The 21,872-nt window shown below is 44.9% G+C and overlaps 1 protein-coding gene across 2 annotated transcripts in view; it reads left to right on the forward strand.

Annotated features, from left to right (window-relative positions):
• SH3PXD2B (SH3 and PX domains 2B) overlaps positions 1-21,872 on the forward strand; it is a 102,055-nt gene that overhangs the window by 35,357 nt on the left and 44,826 nt on the right. For both annotated transcript variants that reach the window (XM_072756588.1, XM_072756587.1), the window contains exons 3-4: positions 5,772-5,847; positions 10,879-10,955. In XM_072756588.1, coding sequence (XP_072612689.1) covers positions 5,772-5,847; positions 10,879-10,955 — 153 coding nt within the window. The remainder of the gene's footprint in view (positions 1-5,771; positions 5,848-10,878; positions 10,956-21,872) is intronic.

The following is a 21,872-nucleotide window of genomic DNA, read 5'->3' on the forward strand; positions in this document are numbered from 1 at the left end:
GCAGAGCTTGCTTCCTGGCGGAGCTGACGTCTGAGCCAGGCCTTGACAAAAAGTGAGGAGTTCTACCTGCTGGCAGAATAGGGAAGGGCTTCCATGAAGCGGAAATTGCATGTGCAAAGGTGTAGAGGCAGGATTTTTAGCTGGGCATCTTACAGAATTCCAGTGGTGGAGAACATGGAGCCAGCTGGGTCGCTCTGCCCAGCAGGGAGCTCTTAGGAGAAGCACCATCACATGTGTCCTATACACAGGGACACTCCGTCTGTGGGGACCCAGAGAGAGCTGTTTGTAGGGACAGGGGCTTTCAGGGGGAGCTGTTCCCTAGAAGCATCACATCCCAGAGCTAAAGGCAGATTGGAGGCAGCATCTTGATCTGCACCTTCGTTTCTCCCCAGAGAAGGGAACTGAGATCCAGAGATAGGAGAGGCTGCCCCAATGCACAGAGCAAAAGTCATTTGTTTCCAATCGTAATTGAGACAGGAATGACCTGTCCCCCGCCCCCCCCCCCCCCCCATGAGAGTTTTACAGCCCCACGTGCACTTCTGAGCTTGGGGAAGTGTCTGCCCAGAAGCCCCCATGCTCCACCCCAGAGGCCAAAGGGAAGGGAGTATTTTCTCATCTTTTCCGGGGGTATAGGGGTGACCAAACCAAAGAGTTCCCACTCCCTGGCCCAGCCGGGCAGGCTTCCAGCAAGATCCTAGCCAACAGCTGGCCTCAGTCCGCCAGCCATATTTATGCAAGTACTGCCTTTGCTAGGTCCTTAGACACACTCTTTTCCACAGACATTATCTTCTGAAATTGCAGTGCCTCCCACATGTTGTACACACTTGATGGAATCTTCCTTCCCTTCCATCTGAAAAGCTGTGGCCATCTCAGTGGAGTGTAGCTGAGGCAGTACCGTAGCCACTCTTTCCCACGTAGTTAGCAGTTCTTTATTTCTAAAATAGAAAGAAGGAAGATTGTGTTGGTCAGTTGCCTCTGAATCCCAGTCCAAGTCCTGTTGCTGCCACCTGGAACCTAATTTCTCCTCTCCTAGACAGTGGCTGACCAAACCAAATAACCACTTTTTTTTACTCATTCATTCATTCATTCATTCTTTACACAATTGTATGCCGGGTCTCTAGCACATACCAGTGAGGAAGTGCTAGGGCAGGCAGACCAGTAAGGAAGTCAGAGTAGGACATGCTGGCCTAGACCAAGGGACAGCAGGGAGAAGAGCAAGGTGGATAGCTGGGAGGGGAGGCAGGCCCCACGTGGAATGTCCACCGGATACCAGAGCATGCTAACATTTAACCAGACTGGCTTCTCAAGGGGATAGAATCCCCAGAGACAATGAGCCATCAGGCAGGTCCACATATGTTGTCCTGCTTTGAGGACTACCTGGCTTCTGTCCAGCCGGCAGCTGTGCATGAGTCTCCTTGGCCTGCTCTGGCTCTTCTGGGATGTGAGGCTTTGTGATGCTGAGGGAATAAACCCCTCCAAGTCCAGTCTGCCACTAACACAAACCACGTGTGGCCCTCCACGCCAGTTTCCACACTGTTTTCCTTGGACAGCATGTCTCCTTTCTCTCTACCACAAGCAGTCTTGAAAACTGCTGATGGAGTGTTCTCTCATCCCCCTTGGAGGCTTGCAATGTGGCCACTTGACGTGGCTCCCTCTCCTTCCCTGCCCCCCAGACTGACTCATTTTCCTCCTCAGTTTCCAGTCCTCCTCACCCCGAGCACCACTTCCTTTTATTATCTGAGGGGAGGAGCATGGGATTTTCTAGTTTCCAAGGATAGCAGTCTACCGCTGGACTTAGCCTGGCGTGCCTCTGGTCCTGCTGTTGCAGACAGCCTGGGTCTGGGGGTCCCCACAGAGTGTCTGGAATGTGGCCTGTGGGTGCCAAGTATGACAGTTCTCTGGATAGATGCAGCTTGTGGCTTGTGAATTTGGGCACACTAAGACCAAAAGCAAAATAGCTCACAGGCCTGAGATCTCCTGTCCTTGCAAATAGTCGTCTTAGATTGTCATTAACCATTGACAGAGTAATGAAGAAAGTAAAATAAAACCAGATATGGCTCAATGAGGAGAGTGGGTGGTAGAGTCTAGCCCTGCACTGTTGGTGATGATGGCACTAGTCATGTGAGGCTATTTACATTATTAAGAATTAAATAAAATTAAAAATTTGATTCTTCAGTCATCGGAGCTGTGTTTAAGGTGCTCAGCCTTGGAGTTCAGTCTAGGGCTAGTGGATACAGGTAGGGACTGGGCAGATAGATACAGAACATTTCCATTATTGCTGAAAGTTCTCGAGCTCTGGCTACTGAGGGTACTTGGATAGTCTGAGGGGTTTTGCCATCCTTAAAACACAGCCTCATGATGGAATGTTATTAAGCTTTAAGAAGAAAGGACATTCTGACACCTGCTACCACATGGATGAACCTCAGGGACATGGTGCTGAGTGAAATAAGCCAGACGCCAAAGGACAAATACTGCATGATTCCATTACATGCAGTACCTAGAACAGGTAGATTTGTACAGATAGAAAGTGGAGTGGTGGTTGCCAGGGGCTGAGGGAGGAGAATAGGGAGTTAGTGTTTAATGGGGACAGGGTTTCAGTTTAAGCTGATGAAGAAGTTCTGGAGATGGATGGTGGTGACGGGTACACAACAATGCTAACGTGCTTAATGGCACTCATCGTATATTTAAAATGGTCAACATGGCAAGGTTCATGTTAAGTCCATTTAACACAATTTCTAAAAACACAAAGCCTCACAGACTACTAAAAATTATTCCTAAATAACTTTCATAATAATGTATTCTTTATGGGCAGAGTGCAAGGAGGGGGATCTGCTGTTGAGCACCTCTATGACCCTAAAGGGTTCACATTCAGCATTCGCGGATAAACGACCCTGCCAACCCAGCTGTGGTCCTCATTCCCCAGATGGTGAATCAGGCAGGCTCCCTGGGTGAGGAGTCTGGCCCCTGACACACAGCTGGTGTGAGGATGCATCAGGATTTAACCCCAGGACTGTCTGGTCCCCAGGAGTACTATCTGTGGTTAGACTTTACAGCCTTAAACCCAAGTCTGCTGCCTCAAATTAATAACACTTGGGGAGACACTTCAGCTCTTTGGGCCATGCTTGTCTGGGCAAAAGCAAGTTAGGACAAGGGATGAGAGAGTAACTTCCTAAGACAGACTGTCTCAGACCACAGGCAGCACGGAGGGAGACCTCTTTAGTGGGCCTCCTTCAGATGGAGGCTCGGAAGCTGGGAGAATGGAGAATGGGCATGGGAGGGTGGATGGATAACTGGTCCATACCTTTTCTTTTTTCCTGAGTTCCCTTTATTGGTATTCCAGCATTTTCTTAACAAGTAAAATTGAGAAGGACAAAAAAGATGGTATTAGGCAAAACCAATAATCTCTAAAAGACTCTGCGACTGAGACTGATTGATCACCCTGCTTTTCAAAAGAAAGCGTGTTGTTCACTTGTGCAAAGAATATTAAACTTACTTCATCTCAGGCTGATTTTTCACACTTGCGTGACACTCCAAAGCCACCTACAAGAGTGGTCTTAGGGAAAGAGAGTGGGATTTAGATGAAGGTCCTTGAACCAGCTGGACCACCACTCAGCTGAGCGACTTCAGGCAGCTGTCCCTCTCTCTGCTCCCCGGTTTCTCCTAGCTGGGACATAGGAAGTGTACATTTATGTCACAGAGTTACTGTAAAGGTCAGATAAAATCATGCGTGGAAAGGCTTGCTGACTGTAAACTGACAAACAAATGTCAGTAGTGGTGACTGATTATTATTTAATATTAGCAATATGAATAGTATTAACCAAGGGCACTTAGCAAACATGTGAAGCTGTCCCTAAAGTGTTCCACTCATTTGCTTTCATTGCTTTAGTCAGTTTTTACTGAATGCCTATTTTGTGCTGGCATCGAAAAGCTCTCGAATTCAAAGAAAGAAGCCTGCGTTTGCCAGCAGGTCTGCCATGGCCTCACCAGTGGCTGAATGACAGTGGACCAAGCATTTCCCGTCACCACGCAGCAGTTAGGGTCAGTGGGAAACCACAAATAAGACCATAGCCTCTGGGCAGCCCTTCAGGGTGCTGGCCTAGCTGAGGCAGCCCCACCTACCCGGGGGTATCACAGAAGACTGCACCAAGGGGACAGGGAGCCCCAGCCTGTTTCCCAGGCCTGCAGAGCAGTGCATTTTTGTTGTTCTCACTGCATCGTAGAGGCAGCTGGTATGACTGCAGAGAAGCCACGGGCTTTATTCTCTGGCCGCATCACTTGCTGGCTACAGGCCCATGGCAGATTTCTTCATTCTCTGGGCTTCAGTTTCCTGGCTAATCATCTCTACCTTGAAGGAATATTCTGAAGATTTAGTGAGAGCATGTGTCTAAAGAATCTAGTCCATGCTTGGCACAGATAACCTGTTTCTCTTACTCTTCCAACCTCTCCTCCCTCCCCCTACGTAAGAGCCCTGCTTATTTCTCAAGGGCTATTCAGAGCTTATTTCATTCTATCAGAGGGGCATCTTGAATGCCAGGGTGACTTTCTCCTTGAGGTGAAATGATGAGCAGACTTTTTAACCTTCCAGCCATCACTTAGGAGGCTCAAGACTCCCTTTTGCTCTGCTTGAATCCTGGGCCCAGGTACCAATAGGGTGGTTCTGCTACTATGACAGACCTCTCTATACAACAAGGGGTCATCTCTCACTCGGGCTGCATGTCCATTGGAGATCGTTGGGGGCACCTGACCCTCAATGGCAGAGAAGCCACTGCCTGGAGTATGACCAGTCACACGGCAGAAAGAAGTAGAGGCAATGAATCACGCACCACTCATAACTCTCCCACCCCAAAGTGACACATACCTCTTCTGCTCACATTGAACTGGCCACATCCCACTGCAAGGGGATGGGAAAGTACAAATCTACCATGTGCTCAGGAGAAGAACCAGAAATCTGATGACAGTCTTAGTCACTACCATGGCCTGCCTGGCTTTAATCCATAAAGTAATACTGCAAGTTTGTATCATTGTGGCCAACTTAATGATGAGACCCAAGGTATGTTACTTCCCCAAGACCACAAGCAACAGGTCCTTGGGATTCTGTATATCCAATCAGAGAGGCATTTATTGCACTAGTAACGGTTTCCAACTTGGGTACTCTGCCCCTGTTCTTTCTCCCCTACAGCAGCCTGCCCCTCCTTCTGAAGGTGCTTCCTACACCACCCTGTAATGATCCATTTCCTTTTCAATCTCTCTAGGCTATGAGTCTTTTCATCTCCAAACCCCATGTGCCTAGCACAGAGCCAGGCACAGATCTATCTGTTGGACTGGCCTGGGGAATCTTAGTGTGTAGTAGGGGATCATAATGATCTCACAGGCATAGACCTAACCAGATTAATTGAGTCTCAGTGGTCTGTCCCTAATAAAACCTGCAATCCTTAGGAAACAGATTGACCTACTGTCAGTGGAATTCTGGTGGCTCTGGGGGTATTGTTCATATTTCAGTTCCTGTGGCTAGAGACCCCCCCCCAAAAAACTGAGAATGGTCTCAGCTCTGAGCTTTTGCTAATATGGCAGCGATGGACATCGAGAATTGTTTTCATGGAGGTCCTAGGTCCAATTGACTTTGCTTTCCCCATTAGTCTGGGTTTCTGAAAAGCTGAACACAGTGAGCCTTTATATATCAAATCACATGTTTCACATAATTCCCTTAAAATGTCAGAGGTGCAATTTATCATATTAAAGGCTTCTGTTTTTGCTATTCTCTCCCTGTTTAGATGCAGATGTTGGACAAATTTCCCATGGAAGGAGGGCAGAAGGACCCCAAACAGCGGATCATTCCCTTTCTGCCAGGTAGGTGAGACACATGGTGTCTAGCAGGGGCCTCCAGGGGATCCAGGACAACCCCCACATCTCTCAGCTCAGCTTTCTGGGGCACTGTCCTAATGGCCTAATGGCCTAATGGCCCAGTCGTTGTAGAAATTAGTGCCTAAGAATACGGGCTTTGGGGTTAGTTGCTACACCATCTACTTAGGCAAGATACTTCACCTCCAGGATCCTCAGTTTTTTCTGTCTCTAAAATGAGAATAATTAGATCTCATGAAGTTTTTGTAGTGAGTGGCATCTTTATTATGCTTTTGTTGTGTAATGAATTCATACCAATGTAGCAGCTTAAAACCACAGTCATTTATTATCTCACAGTTCAGTTGGTTGGAAGTCCAGGCAGGTGCTGCTGGGTTCTCTGTTTAAAGCCTCACAAAGCAGAAGTCATCATTTTGGCCAGGCTGGGCTCTTATCTGGAGGATTGGGGGAGAATCCACATCTGGAGGATTGGGGGAGAATCCACTTCCAGCCTCATTCAAGTTGTTGACAGCATTCAATTCTTTGCAGCTGTAAAAGTAAAATACCTGTTTCCTTGCTGGCTCTGGGGCTTGGGGATTAGGATAGAACATCATTGGGAGTCCTTTCTAGAAATTCTGCCGGCCTATCTGCCACAGCTACCAGGCCCCTTCTGAGTGCTAGGCAGTGCTCCAGGCACTGTGGGGGAGTTGACACACTTAGGCTGATCTCTGCCCTTAAGGTATTAAGTGTTCCTTTTCCCCCAAAAAAATTCCTTACCAAAGGAATAGCATTAAGGCTTCTGCTCAAAAAAAATGGGCTACCCAAACCAGAATTATTGCTTTAGAGAATAGCAGAACTCTTTACTGGATGAAAGGCAGAACCAGCTTCGAGTAATAATATTGGATGTCTACCATAGGCCAGTCACGGGGCTAAGCGGTCTACATTCGTTACCTTGTTTAGTGTTCAGAATAACCCTGTGCCCATTTTACAGATGAGGAAGTTGAAACTCAGAGAAATTATAATTGTCTTCACAAATAGCAGAGCTGGGATTCAGACATGGTTTTGGCTGGCCCCATGATCCACTGTTATTATCCTTTGGTAAATTATTTTAGCACACAGAGTTTCATTCTTCATTTGCAAATTGGAGATAATAATGTTAGTTAAGTGATAGTTATTGTGAAGATTAGCGATAATCAGTGAATTGATAGTCTCCTTAAATCACAAATGTTTAGAGAGCTGGAAGGTTCCCTTAGGATCCTTTCCATGTTGCAGACAAGGAAGCAGGCAGGCCTAGAGATGCAGGGGACTCCCTGGGTCACACAGGAGCCCACCCTGCCCTCCCTACTCCATGGTTCTGCAGTTAGCACATCCAGTGGTTCTTCCAGATATTAGCATCACTGAGTGGATTTAGACAGCGTGGATGTATTTGCCAGGTCCCGTCTCCTGGGAGAATCATTTGCCTAAAAAAAACTAATGTGTTTAGCTCTTCCACGGAGAAAGTGTGCAATCACACTGGAATTTTTGTTTCCTATTGGAGAAAACCCAGTGTACCAACTGCCAACAGCCAACTAGCGCTGCTCCAGAGCATGTGCTTCAGAGGCAGTTCTGTGACCTCAAGCAGGTGACAACCCCCTGCCCCAGAGCCTCAGTTTATTTATTTATTTGTAAAATGGGACAATGCCCTCCTGCTTTACAAAGCTTCTCTCCCTGGCACCTAGTGGGTTCTCTATAAAAGAAAGAAACAGGATCCTGGGGCACTCCTTTGAATTTCTTAGAATTCACGTTTTAGAGTCATACTTAAATGATCAGTCTGAAGATTCAAGTTGAATTAGATTCCAAATGTAGGCCCTTCCTTCAAGGAAGGAAAGAAAAGCAGGGAATTGTAACTCTTTACTGGATGAAAGGCAGAACCAGCTGTGAAAAAACTTCCCAGGACAGGGGAGAACTTGAGCTGACCCTCTCCTAAGCCCCTGAAAGCTTTCGTGGTTATGGAATCCATTTCCACCCATGAATTTATGAAAATGCTGTTCTCAGAGACTCAGCCCCATTATCCCTGCTTGGGACACCCACTTGCTGCTTGGAGAGGTGTGGTTGGGCCCCAGGATCCCTAGAGCATCCCTTCGTGGCCCGCCTCTTCGCTCTTCCCTGAGGCCAAGGCCAAGGGCAGGGATACATGGGAGGCACATGCCCTCTCCTAGGGGTCAGTTTTCTGCCAAGACTGCCACATCAGCAGAACAAAAGCAAGTCTCTTGTTAGCACAAAGGCAGGGGGAGGGGAAAGCAGCCCTGTACAATTTTCCATCCCAGCAAGAGCTGGGGAAGCCAACTTGGCAGAGCATGCAGCTTGAAAAATAAGACTTACAGTTTGGCCTTCCATCACTGTGGAAAACAAAAGCCTGCCCATTCCCACCAAAGGCTGGGCTCTCTGCTGAGCAACCCTTTCCACTCCAGTAAGGCTAGCCTGCCGGGCAGGGCTCCACTCTCCTTCCCCAAAATTCACGCAGAAGCACATTAGGTGCAGATAAGGGGCCGTTGCCCCATTTCACTCAGAGCCACTGGCCAAGGAGGTCCAGACCACATGGTTCTGCCCCACAGCCCGGGGCCTGAGCCGGGTTCCAGTTCTGCTGCGGATAGATGATGAACTAACTCATCAGAGGCAGATCTTAAAAAACCAAGCTGCAGGTTGAGAAAAGAACATGTGCTCAGCGTATGAGGCAGTATCATCTAACCCATGAAAGAAAAAAGTGATTACTGTTGTGAGCACCTAGGAAGGGCCAAGCCCTGTTAGTGGGTGTGTCATGGAGGCTACTACTAAGAAATAGGAGCTTCAGTCCCATTTTACAGATGAGAAAACTGAGGCTCTGGGAGGTAAATGCATTTCCCAAGGCAGCACAGTCATCCTGGATTGGCTAACCACAGAGCCTGTGGCCTCCCCAGCAGCTGCCACAGGGCTTCCTGTCCCCCTCGCTGGCAGGGTACCTGCCGTATGTCCAGAGACTCCTGTCCTACTGAGGCCACGCAGGAAGAGGGGTGGTGCTTTTGTTGCTGTGTCACACCCCCTGGAGACATTGAAGATGCCGGAGTTCTCCATCCTTCTCTCTCAAGACCAGCCTGTACTGTTCCCCTGGGCCAGTGCTTGCACCATGCATATTGTGAATTGTTTGAGTTGGGTCACAACCTCCCCAGTAAGAAGCCTGAACACCCCACTCCCCACCCTTCCTCTGGTTTACAGAGGGAACATTTTATCAAAATGGGACCAAAATGGCTTTGGTAGGGACTCCTTTCCAATTCTGAGAAACAGATTAGAGGCAGGAAACATTTACTGTGGGAGGTTTCTCTTCAGGCAGGCATTCCTAATTTTCCTAAAGGCTTGGGATTCTCCTAGGGATTCTAAACTGCAAACAGTCCCACCCATGAGGGTGGTAATTTGATTATCACAATGACTCAGGGTGGAATGGGGATGGGCCAGGGATCCTAAACATCCTGCAGGGTGGGGGACACTCCCACACAGGGAAGGATTGCCCCACCCAAAATGTCAACAGGGTCCCTTCCTGTTGGGGAACACTGACTGTCAATGCCAAGAGGGCAGCCCCCTACGCAGGCCCATGGAGGGCTCCCAGAGAGACAGTAGCTAGAGTGTACCTATCAACTGAATGGAAACAGGAATACCAGGTTGTAAACTCTCCCCACTTGGCTGCATCATCTGCTTTTTTATGGTAAACAACATGAACATTTTCTGATTCCAGAAGCAATACATGTTTATGGTAGGAAATTTGGGGAAAGTCAAAAAAGAAAACAAAAAGGCTCTGTCTTCTGCCCCTTGGAGACAACCACTTTGAATCCTGCATGATGCATTTTGTTCTAGATTTTCCTTTTCTAGAAACATGGTGTGTCAGAAGATTGACTGACTCATCAGAATTAAAACGATCACCATAATAAACAAATGCAATTCCCTGTTATTAAAGAATATGAGGAGTATATATTTTATCTCACTGTGGGTTATTGTTTTCTTTTTAATTGGTAGAAATTAGGGAAGGGGGAAACCTCACCATTAGGTTGACCATATATACCTAATTTCCTAATTGTGCCCCTCTGCTAAACTCAGGTGGTCAGATTATTTTAAATGTTAGATTAACCACATTGGCTTTTGGGGCACAAATCTCCCTTACCAGCTTGCATTGCAAATCTTGGAGTCAATAGGCTCTTCTCATTCATTTCGGTTCTGTCTTATGAAAACTCGTTTGGACCTTTCCTACTATCCTGTTCCTGCTCACCCAAGCTAGATCTGTGGAGATTGCAGCCTCCCCAGAGCCATGTTGGAGCACTGGTTGATCCCTCCTTGCCCTGCGAGCCTTGTGACCCAGATTCCTCTCCTTGACTTGCCTTCTCGGACCAGAAGTAGGTGAAGCTCTCTGTAGCTCTCTATACTCTGCTGTCTGAAAAGCTGTGGTCTCCCTGTGCCCTCTTCTTTGACCTCCCCATGGAGATCTCCTGGCACTCTACATAAGCTTGGCAGAGGGGCTTGTCCCCATCACCCATCTCTTTGGCCCCCCTCAGTGTCTTATTTCTGATTTTGCCCGTCCCCTGCCTCTATGACAGGTCCAGAACATGAGGCCAAGCCATCTTAATAGTTAGTGCATGTACTTGGCCACCACCTCCCCATGACTCTCCCCTATTAGGCTCATGGAAACTCACCAGTTTGCTTTAAAGAAACCTCATCCAGAACATTATAGCATCTTGGATATTTCCAGACATCCTCAGTGGCATCGTTTACATACTTGTCTTTGTTTGTGACCTGCCCACATGTCACACAGGAAGTCCTGGTACTACATCCAGTGCTGGGGATATCACCAAGCAAGTAGTAGATTCTCACTTAGTTTCTGATGAGTTAGGAAGGCTTGGATCCTTTCTGTTACAAACAGATGATTAGGGGAGGAATTTAGGTACCCCTCAGACCTACCAGTGCCACACCTGCACCCTCCAGGGTTGCTGAGAGCTTGTCATTGCCCCCTTACAATACCACATGTGCTCTCATCTCCTGCAGGCAAAATTCTCTTCCGACGAAGCCACATCCGGGATGTGGCGGTCAAACGCCTGATACCAATTGATGAGTACTGTAAGGTAAGTCTAAGAAATGCTAACACTTCCCTGTGTCTCATGTCTTCCCTCTGGGTTGTGTTTTTTTCTTCTTTTCCCTTTCTGGCTACAAAATAGTCATTGCAAGCAATCTGCAGGTGCAAAAAATGTAAAACCAGAAAAACAATCACCTGTGAGTCCTCTACTCAGAGGCAACAATTATTAAGGTCTCTACATGTTTCTCTTTTCTCTCACAATGCATTTCTTTATGGTGTTGACACCATCCCATATGTGTTATTTTTGTTGCTCTTTCTTTTTTAATATTGTGATAGTAAGAATTTCCCCATACTATTACAACATCTTTTTGAGCCTACTTTAAATGGCTGCGTAGTATTCCATTGTGTGTGAATGTTCCAAAAGTTATTTAGTCCCTGTCATTGGACAACGCAGCTGGCTTCCAATCCCTTGAATGTTCTAAACCACAAGGAGCCTGCTTTTTGGCTGTATCTCATTTGATTTGAGGCTGTGGTTGGGAAAGAAGTACACTTTTCCTACCCTTAGTATTTATTTCTCTAACTTAAAATCAATAGCAGCTCTGACTGGAGAAGGGTGGGAGTAGCAAGAAATGCTTTAACAATGGAGCAGATGGGGATCCCTGGGTGGTGCAGCGGTTTAGCGCCTGCCTTTGGCCCAGGGCGCGATCCTGGAGACCCGGGATCGAATCCCACGTCGGGCTCCCGAAGCATGGAGCCTGCTTTTCCCTCTGCCTGTGTTTCTGCCTCTGTGTGTATGTGTGTGTGTGTGTGTGATTGTCATAAACAAATAAAAATAAATAAATAAACAAGCAAACAATGGAGCAGAGCAGCAGGGATGCCTGGGTGGCTCAACAGTTGAGCATCTGCCTTCAGCCCAGGGTGTGATCCTGGAGTCCCCGGAACGAGTCCTACATTGGGCTCCCTGCATGGAGCCTGCCTCTGCCTATGTCTCTTGCTCTCTCTCTCTCTCTCACATGAATAAATAAAAATTAAAAATCTTTAAAAAAAAAAAAAGAAAACAATGGAGCAGCAAATGCTCTCTCTCTCTCCCAAAGACTGGAAACAAAGCAAGTATATTTGTTCTTCTCACTTCTATTCTACATTTTCCTGGATGTTCTAGCCAGTGGAAGCAGGCAAATAAAATAAAATAAAATAAAATAAAAGGCATACAGTTCAAAAAGGAAGAAGTAAAACTGCCTTGATTTACAGATGACATGATTCCATTGTAGAAAATCATAAGGGATCCATTAAAAAAACTGCTAGAACTAATAAACGAGTTTATAAGACCACAGGATACAAGATCAATATCAAAAATCAGTTGTAGAGGCACCTGGCTGGCTCAGGTGGTGTGGAGTGTGAGACTTGATCTCAGGGTTGTAAGTTCAAGCCCCACATTGGACGTGGAGCCTACTTTAAAAAATAAAGAAAAAATAAAAATCTTTCCTTATAAAAAATAAGAAAATTCCACTTACAATAACATCAAAAATAATAAAATACTTAGGAATAAATTTAATAAAAGAAATACAAGGCTTATACATTGAAACTACAGAACACTATTGAGAGAAATTAAATCAGCTTTAAATTAATGGAGAGACATTCCATCCCCCTGAATTAGAAAACTCAATAGTGTTAAAGTGATAATTCTTATTACTCAGGTGTAAAAAAAAAAAAAATGAAATCTTGCAATTTCCAATGACATAGAGGGAACTAGAGAATTTTATGCTAAGTGAAACAAGTCAGTCAGAGAAAGACAAATGCCATATGATTTCACTCATATGTGGAATTTAAGAAACAAAACAAATGATCAAAGGGGGAAAAAATGAGAGGCAAACAAAGAAACGGAGTCTTAACTATAGAGAACAAACTGATGGTTACCAGAGGGGGAGGTGGGGAGATGGGTGAAATAGTGATGGGTATTAAGGAGTGCACTTGCTGTGATAAACCACCCAGTGTTGTATGGAAGTGTTGAATCACTATATTGTACACCTGAAACTAACATTACGGTGTATGTTGACTGACTGGAATTTAAATTAAAACTTTAAAAAAAATCTAGGAGAGTAAATTAGAATTTAAGGGTAAGGTGAATTTCTTAACAAGGACAACATGGTGTGTGTGTGTGTGTATTATATATGTAGAAGTTGTAGAAATTTATATGAAAAAAACAAACAACCATACAGGAAAAATGGGCAAAGGACAAGAATGGAAATACAAAAAAAAAAAAAAAAATCCCAATGACAAATAATAGCAAAAAATAATAAATAGGGACACCTGGGTGGCTCAGTCAGTTAAGTGTTTGCCTTCAGCTCAGGTTATGATCTCGGGGTCCTGGAATCAAGCCGTGCATTGGGCTCCCTGCTCTATGGGGATCCTGCTTCCCCTTTTCCCTCTGCCTGCCACTCTGCCTACTTGTGCACGCGCTTTCCCTCTCTCTCTCTCTCAAGTAAATAATAAAACCTTTAAAAAATAATAATAAAATGGCAGCTCTTCCCCAACTGATCTATAGATTCAACATACCTCTGCCAAAATCCTAGTAAGCTTTTTTGTAGAATTAACAAGCTGATCCTAAGTTATATGGAGAAATGCAAGGAACCCAAAATAGCTAAAACAATTATGAAAAAAAAAGGACAAAATTAGGGGCTTGTAGCACCCATTTTCAAAACTTCCTACAAAAGCTACAGTAATCAAGACAGTGTGGTACTAGCATAAGGAGAGACATACAGATCAGTGGAACAGAAGTGACAGCCTAGAAATAAACTTTTGTGAAATTTATGGTCAGTTGATTTTCAGCAATGGTTCTAAGAAATTCAATAGGAAAAGTATGATCTCTTTAACAGTGTGGGACAATAGGACATCCATATGCCAAAGAAAAAAAGGAAAAAATTAAGTTGGATCCTTACCTTGCACCATGTCCAAAAATCAACTCAAAATGGATCACAGACCTAAACATAAAAGCTAAAATTATAAAACTTCCAGAAGAAAACAGAGGAGAAAATCTTCATGACCATGTGTAGGCAGAGAGTTCCTAGTTATGACACCAAAAGCAAAAAATTGATGAATTGGACTTCATTAAACTTCCAAATTCTGTACTTCAAAAGGATCCTGTGAAGAAAATGAAAAGATATGCCACAGATTACAAAAAAAATTTGTAAATCATATCTCTGACAAGGGACTTGTATTGAATCTGTATAAAGATTTCTTACAACTCAACAATAAAGATGGCCCAGTTTTAAAATAGACAAAAGATTTGAATCGGGATTTCACCCAAGAAGATGCACAATGGTTAATAAGCACAGGAAAAGGTGTTCAGCTTCATTAATCATTAGGTAATGCAAAATAAAACCATAATGAGAAACCTACACAGCAACTGGAACAGCTGTACCCCACAAGACAGACAAACCCAAGAGCTGGTGAGGATATGGGGAAACTGGAGCCCTCATTCTGGTGGGAACACATGATGGGAAACCACTTTGGAAAATAATTCGGCACTTTCTTCCACAAGTGAAATTTCCTGTATGACCACTCTTGGGTACCTGTCTACTCCAGACAAAGACTTGGATGTACATGTTCATAGCAATACCAATTCATAATAGCCAAAAACTGGAAGCAATCCAAATGTCCATCATTAGGTGCATAGATAAAGAAAATATGGAATACCCATGCAATGGAATATTTTTCAACAATAAAATGCCGTGACATCCTGATAAATGCTGCAACTTGGATGAATCTCAAACACATGATGCAAAAGAAGCCAGATGCAAAAGATGACGTGTTACATGATTCGATCTACATGAAATGTGCAGAAAAGGCAACTTTATAGAGACAAAACAGAACAGTGGTTTCCTAGGCCTGAGGACAGTGCAGGCAGAGATGGACCACCCATTAGGTGGGGGAAATTTTTGAGGCGATGGAAAAGTTCTAAAACTGGAATGTGGTAATGGTTGCACAACTCTGTAATTTACTAAGTATCGTTGAGTTGTGTATTTATAGTGCATGGATTTTATGGTACATAAATTATACTTCAATACATCTGTAAAAAAGAAAATGAAAGGGGGGTAGTGTGGGGATAGCTGACCCTCAGCTTGGCAGATGTCATGGAAGAACAGAAAATCACTCCTGATCACTCCTATCTTCTCTTGGCCAGGCATGACCTTGTTTCATCCCTCCAGTAATCTTGGAAAGTTGGTTTTATTATTCCTATTATGTACACGAGGAAACAGAGGCCCAATAGAGTTACTTCCAGCAATAGTATTGGAAGATTTGATGGTTGAACACTGGTCTTTTAGGACTTGACATTCACATACCACTTACAGCCTCTCTCTTTCTCTCCTAAGGATATCCTTAAAAAGGGATTGGGGAGTAAAGGGCAGGGAAGGTCACCTAGGCACAAAGATACTACTACTGTCTCCCAGCTCTTGGATGAAAGTTTGAATTTTCTCCTCTTTGTGTCTTCAAATTTCTAGAGCTTAAACGTCCATTGTCCAGGCCTTGCTGGCAAGCACTTTGGACCTCTGAGGTCACCTTGTCCAGCTGGGGATTTCTAGCTGGTACCTTCCATAGCAACTGTTAATCTCTCAGTCCAAAGTGTTGCTATCCTGTTTCTTCCCCAGCACACACAACTTCTCTCCAGAGTCATACTTTGCTCATACCCAGGGCTTCACAAACCCATGGACATTTGATTTGGAAAAGGAGATTTAAAATCCTAAAATGAGGGGCACCTGAGTGGCTTGGTTGGGCATCCCACTCTTGATTTCTACTCAGGTTGTGATCTCGGGGTCATGAAATCGAGCCCTGTGTTGGGCTCTGTGCTCAGCGGGGAGTCTGCTTGAGGATCTCTCTCCCTCTCCTCCTGCCCTCCCCCCCAAATAAAGAAAGAATTTTTTTTTTTTTTTTTTAATCCTGAAATGAAAAAAGATAGCAGCTGCCTGCAACTGGCTCATGCTTGGAATGGTATGGGCATCATGAATTCACCTGGATTAGCCATAGGGAAAAAACTGCTTTGTCATATGAGCCACATGAAGTTACACTCCCTGCTATTAATACATCATAAGAAGCAGAGCAGAGCAGATATTTTGGGGCTTTGGTTGGCCAAATTCCTCAGCTTGGCTTCAAGGTAACTGCCCTCCTGGAAGGAGATGAAACTATTCACAAGGTCTGCAAAATCTTTTACAGACTACAAGACTCTTATTTAACATTTGAGTATCTGTTATTGACACTGTTGTGAGCTCACTTAAGCCAATTGAATCTATAACTATTAGCTTTATTTTAGTAGAAATTGTTAGTCTCCAATAGGTAAAGATAGACTAAGGCTGTAAGTATCCCAAACCTAATTCCATAGGAAAAAAACTTTCTGTTCTGCTAGATATATTATAAAGTTGTAGTAAGTAACATAGTGAGGTGTTGGCACAAGGATAGACAAACCTTGGAACAAAATAGAGAAGCCAGAAAACAGACCCGTGTATATTTGGACACTTGAATACTGACAAAGGCAGCCTTGCAAGTCATTGAGGAAAGGTTGGATTCCTCAGTAAGGGGGAATTTTTATGGAAAAAAAAAACAAAGATAACTAACCCCTGCCTCACACCACACATATAATCGTTTCTGAGGAAATTAAAGACCTAGATATAAGAGGCAATACTATAAAAAGTTTTAGAAGATAAAAATAGGGTAGGGGGAACCTTCATAATCTTTAGATATAGAGGGATTTCTAAAGATACAAAGTACCATAGATAAAAAAGAGCCATAAAAAGATTAATTTATTCAACGATATTAAGTTTAAGAACCTCTGTTCATTGAAGAACACAGTGAAAATAAGACTTGACCAAAGTCTGCCACATATACAAGCATTTATTTTCAAGCAGCTCCCCAAATAGCCTCTCACATTGTTCTGTAAGCTCATTAAAATACCAGCTGTCTGTCTGGCAGACTTTGCATGGACATTTCCTTGGGACAAATGGAATGATACCCCAGTGCCGGGACTAGCTGACCCCCCTGGTCTGACAGTAAATTCCCTAGAAGAGACAGAACACAAAGGATTCAGGGTCCTAGACCCAATGCACCATTCTGGAGAGTGGACTTGCCGCTGAGCCACCCAGGGATCCCCTTAACTCATGAGGTTTCTGCGTCTCTCTCTGTGTCTCTCGTGAATAAATAAGTAAAATCTTGAATGAAGAAAGAAAGAAAGAAAGAAAGAAAGAAAGAAAGAAAGAAAGAAAGAAAGAAAGAAAGAAAAAGAAAGAAAGAAAGAAAGAAAAATAAAGAAACCTTTTCCTTCCAAGAATTTGCCAGTTTTTAGGTCTTATGTTTAAGTCTTTAATCCACTTGGAGTAGATTTTTGCGTGTGGTGTAAGATAAGGGCCCCGTGTTATTGTTTTCCAAGTGGATATTGTTCTCCCAGCACCATTTGTCGAAGAGACTGTCCCCCTTCCCCATTGTATATTCTTGGTGCCTTTGTCAAAAACCAGGGGCCCATGTGCATGGATTGTTTTGGGAGCTCTTGCCAGTGATATCATGAATATAATATCAAAAGCAGAGGCAACAAAAATAAACAAGTGGGACTACATCAAACTAAAAAGTTGCACAACAGCGGTGCTTTCGGCGGTCCTGCGGATCTGTCTCTTGCTTCAACAGTGTTTGGACGGAACAGACCCAGGGACGCCCCTTCTACCAGCCAACGGCCACCCTCCAACCTTTTTTCCAGTCGCAACCTTCGGAGCCATCTTCCTGGCCATCTTCTGCCACCGGCAGCGAACACCCAAGTTTGAATTTAACTCCTTGTCCAGGATCAACCATGAGCTCCCAGATTCGTCAGAATTATTCTACCGACGTGGAGGCCGCCGTCAACCGCCTGGTCAACATGCACCTGCGGGCCTCCTACACCTACCTCTCTCTGGGCTTCTATTTCGACCGTGACGATGTGGCTCTGGAGGTTGTGGGCCACTTCTTCCGCGAGTTGGCTGAGGAGAAGCGCAAGGGCGCCAAGCGTTTCTTGAAGATGCAAAACCAGCGTGGCGGCCGCGCCCTCTTCCAGGACGTGCAGAAACCATCCCAAGATGAGTGGGGGAAGACCCTGGACGCCATGGAAGCCGCCCTGCTTCTGGAGAAGAGCCTGAACCAGGCCCTTCTGGATCTGCATGCCCTGGGTTCTGCTCGCGCGGATCCTCATCTCTGTGACTTCCTGGAGAACCACTTCCTAGATGAGGAGGTAAAACTCATCAAGAAGATGGGCGACCACCTGACTAACCTCCGCAGGCTGGCCACCCCCCAGGCTGGGCTGGGCGAGTATCTTTTCGAAAGGCTCACTCTCAAGCACGACTAGGATCCTCTGGAGACCAGCAGCCTTTGAGGGGCTCCTCTGGCAACCCCCCGGTGCCAGGGCTTGTGCCTGAACCTTTTCCCATGCAGCCACTAGGCAGCTTTTTAACCATTCTGGAGCCCTTTCCCAAAACATGGACCAAATGGAGACAATAAAGCTTTTTGCAGCAAAAAAAATAAATAAATAAAAATAAAAAAATAAAAAGTAGCACAACAAAGGAAATAACAGTAAAGAAGTGACCTACAAAATGGGAGAAAATAGGGATGCCTGGGTGGCTCATCAATTGAGCGTCTGCCTTTGGCTCAGGTCGTGATCCCAAGGTCCTGAGATTGAGTCCTGCATTGGGCTCCCTTCTTCTCCCTCTGCCTATGTTTCTGCCTCTCTCTGTGTGTCTCTCATGAATGAATAAATAAAACTTTAAAAAAATGGGAGAAAACATTTGCAAATCATATACCTGTCAAGGTATATGATTTGTCAATCTCCAAAGTATATAATGAACTCCAATAGCAAAAAAGCTAAGAACCTTATTTAAAAATGGGTTAAGGGATCCCTGGGTGGTGCAGCGGTTTGGCGCCTGCCTTTGGCCCAGGGCGCAATCCTGGAGACTCCGGATTGAATCCCATGTCGGGCTCCCGGTGCATGGAGCCTGCTTCTCCCTCTGCCTGTTTCTCTGCCTCTCTCTCTCTCTCTCTCTCTCTCTCTCTCTCTGTGACTATCATAAATAAATAAAAATTTAAAAAAATAAAAATTAAAAAAAAATAAAAATGGGTTCAGGGGATCCCTGGGTGGCGCAGCGGTTTGGCGCCTGCCTTTGGCCCAGGGCGTGATCCTGGAGACCCGGGATCAAGTCCTGTGTCGGGCTCCCGGCATGGAGCCTGCTTCTCCCTCCTCCTGTGTCTCTGCCTCTCTTCTCTCTCTCTCTCTCTCTCTCTCTCTCTCTCTCTCTCTCTCTGCCATAAATAAATAAATAAATATATATATATGGGTTAAGACCTTGAAAAGAAAAAAAAATAAAAAATAAAAATAAAAAATAAAAAAAAAAGACCTTGAAAAGAAATTTCTCCAAAGAAGAGACACAAATGACCAACTGGTATATGAAAAACTGCTTAATGTGTCACTCATCAACAGGGAAATGTGAATCAAAACCACAATGTAATATCACCTCACATCTGTCAGGATGGCTATTATAAAAAAACAAAAACAAAAAACAAGTCTTGGTAAGGATATGGAGAAATTGGAACACTCCTACACTGTTGGTGGGAATGCGAAATGCAGCCACTATGAAAACAGTATGAAAGTTCCTCAAAAAATCAAGAATAGTGCTACCATATGATCCAGCAATCCCAATTCTGAGTCCATATCCAAAGAAATTGAAGTCAGGATCTGGAAGAGATATTAGCACTCCCGCGCCGGTCATAGCACTGTTCCTAATAGCCAAGATGTGGAAACAGCCTGAACGTGGTATATACATACCACAGACTACTATGCTGCCTTTTAAAAGAAGGATATTCTGCAATATGTCACAATGTGGATGAACCTTAAGGACACTAGGCAAAGTAAGCCAGCCACAGAAAGATAAAATACCACATGATTCCACTTACATGATCTGAAATAGTCAAACCTCAATCATAGAGCAAAATGGTGGTTTGCCAGGGGCTGGAGGGACAGAAAAATGGGAAGTTACTGACCTACAGATGTAAAGTTTCAGTCAAACAAGATGAATAAGCTCTAGAGATCTACTACTATACAATGCCAACAATACTGTATTGCGTGCTTAAAATTGTTATGAAGGTAGATCTCTTGGTGAGTGTTCTTACCACACTAAAATAAAATTACAAAAATATAAAGAGAGAGAAGTGGTAATTTTCTGGGGCATTCGTTTTGAAGTTCCAGAGGGTTGAAAGAACTGAGAAAACTCATCTCCCTTACTAGGCAAGGCGTTGTTGTTTAGCAGAGCCATCACGCTGGTTCTAGAATCACCTCCGAGCACCACCACACTGCTGTACTTGATACAGTACCGAGAGACAAAGAGTTAACTTAGTGTTATCAAGCAACTAGTGTATGATGGAAATCTTAAAGCCGTTTCCTCACTTATTCTGTAACACAACCTTCCAAGGTGGGTGTTGGTGGTTTCCATTTTACACATGAGCAAGCTGAGGCTCAGGTGATGGGATGTCTGGGCCAGAGCCAGAATCAGGAAATGGATCTATCTGACCTTCTATCATGACTCTCAGCAAACAGGGCTCCTGCTCACCTCTCCTCTGGACCCTGCATCAACCAGCGACATCTATCCAAAGGGCCAGGATTCTATCCGGGACAGAACTGAGTTTTCCTGGAACTATGGTTTTCTGTTTTTACTGACCGAACACAAGACAATTCTGGAGTATTTCAGAAGCAGAATTATTTCTTTGCCCCAGGTCATGTTTTTACTGTTAGCCTGTCCTTCCAAAATGAAAGGGACAAACATCAAAGCATTCAGTGCTGCCTTTTATTAGTAACTTGGCTGTATTTTATGGTTTGGGGGTTGGCTTTTACTTCCTAGGAATTGCTCAAAACCAAAAGGGAACTTGGCATTGTCAGGAGGTTTCCATGGGCCTCATCGTCTCTTCCCTCACTGGTCCTTTCAGAGCCTCTGCTCATTTCAGCAAGGAGCACCCTGGGAGCCCTCCCACCCCCCCTGTAAATGGAAGCCACAGCCACCTCAGGGCCCGCCCTGCTCCCCCAAACAGACCAGGTGGCCACATCCAGGCCTTTCCCTCGAGTCATTGATCCAGTGAATACTTTCTTTTCTTCTTTTTTTAACTTCATTGCTTCTCCGCCTTTTGGCTAAGATCAAGTGTAAAGATTTATTTAATTATTTGAGAGAGAGAGCAAGAGCATGAGCAGGGGGAGGAGCAGAGAGAGGGAGAAGGAGAGAATCTCTAGCAGACTCCCCGCTGAGCACAGGGCCTGACAGGCTCGATCTCAGGACCCCAAATCATGACCTGAGCTAAACTCAAGAGTCGAACACTCAATCAACTGAGCCATCTGGGTGTCCCCCCTCCCCCTGTAAATACTTTTCACCAGGTATCAGGGGTTCCCCAGCACTACTCAGATATGTAGGAAAGGTGTAGGAGGAACAGCCACATACCTCTGCCCTCTGTGGATTTGGGGTAGAGGAGCTGGTGTTGGCCAGTCCTGGGCTCTCGAGTCCTGCCTACTTCACCAGAACTTCCACTTTCCCATCTCAGAAATGGGTCAGCCTTCTCAGGATTACGTGGAACAGAGCAGATGAACACATTTTGAGAGCCAGCAAATGCTGAGCCAACATAAGGGAATAGTGTTATTGCAGTCTGGGGAGAGCCACAGGATTTCTGCACACAAAGCAGCCAGGACACACCACAGTCCAGCATATAATCAGCCCCTTCATTATGTGGTTCTGACTGTACAAACTGCAGAATTTCAGAGGAAAGACAGACTCACAGGGGCCCCCAAGATGGCAACTCATCCCAGGCAGAATGAATACTCCAAGCCAGAAAGAGAAGGAGGTCAGAAGTCAGAGGTAAGAGAGGAAAGTAAAGTGCCTGCTCTCTCCCTCTTGGGCTCTCTGCCTTCAGCCTGGAAAAGATCAGTCCC

Source organism: Vulpes vulpes, chromosome 4 (assembly GCF_048418805.1).
Source record: "Vulpes vulpes isolate BD-2025 chromosome 4, VulVul3, whole genome shotgun sequence".
NCBI lineage: Eukaryota > Metazoa > Chordata > Mammalia > Carnivora > Canidae > Vulpes > Vulpes vulpes.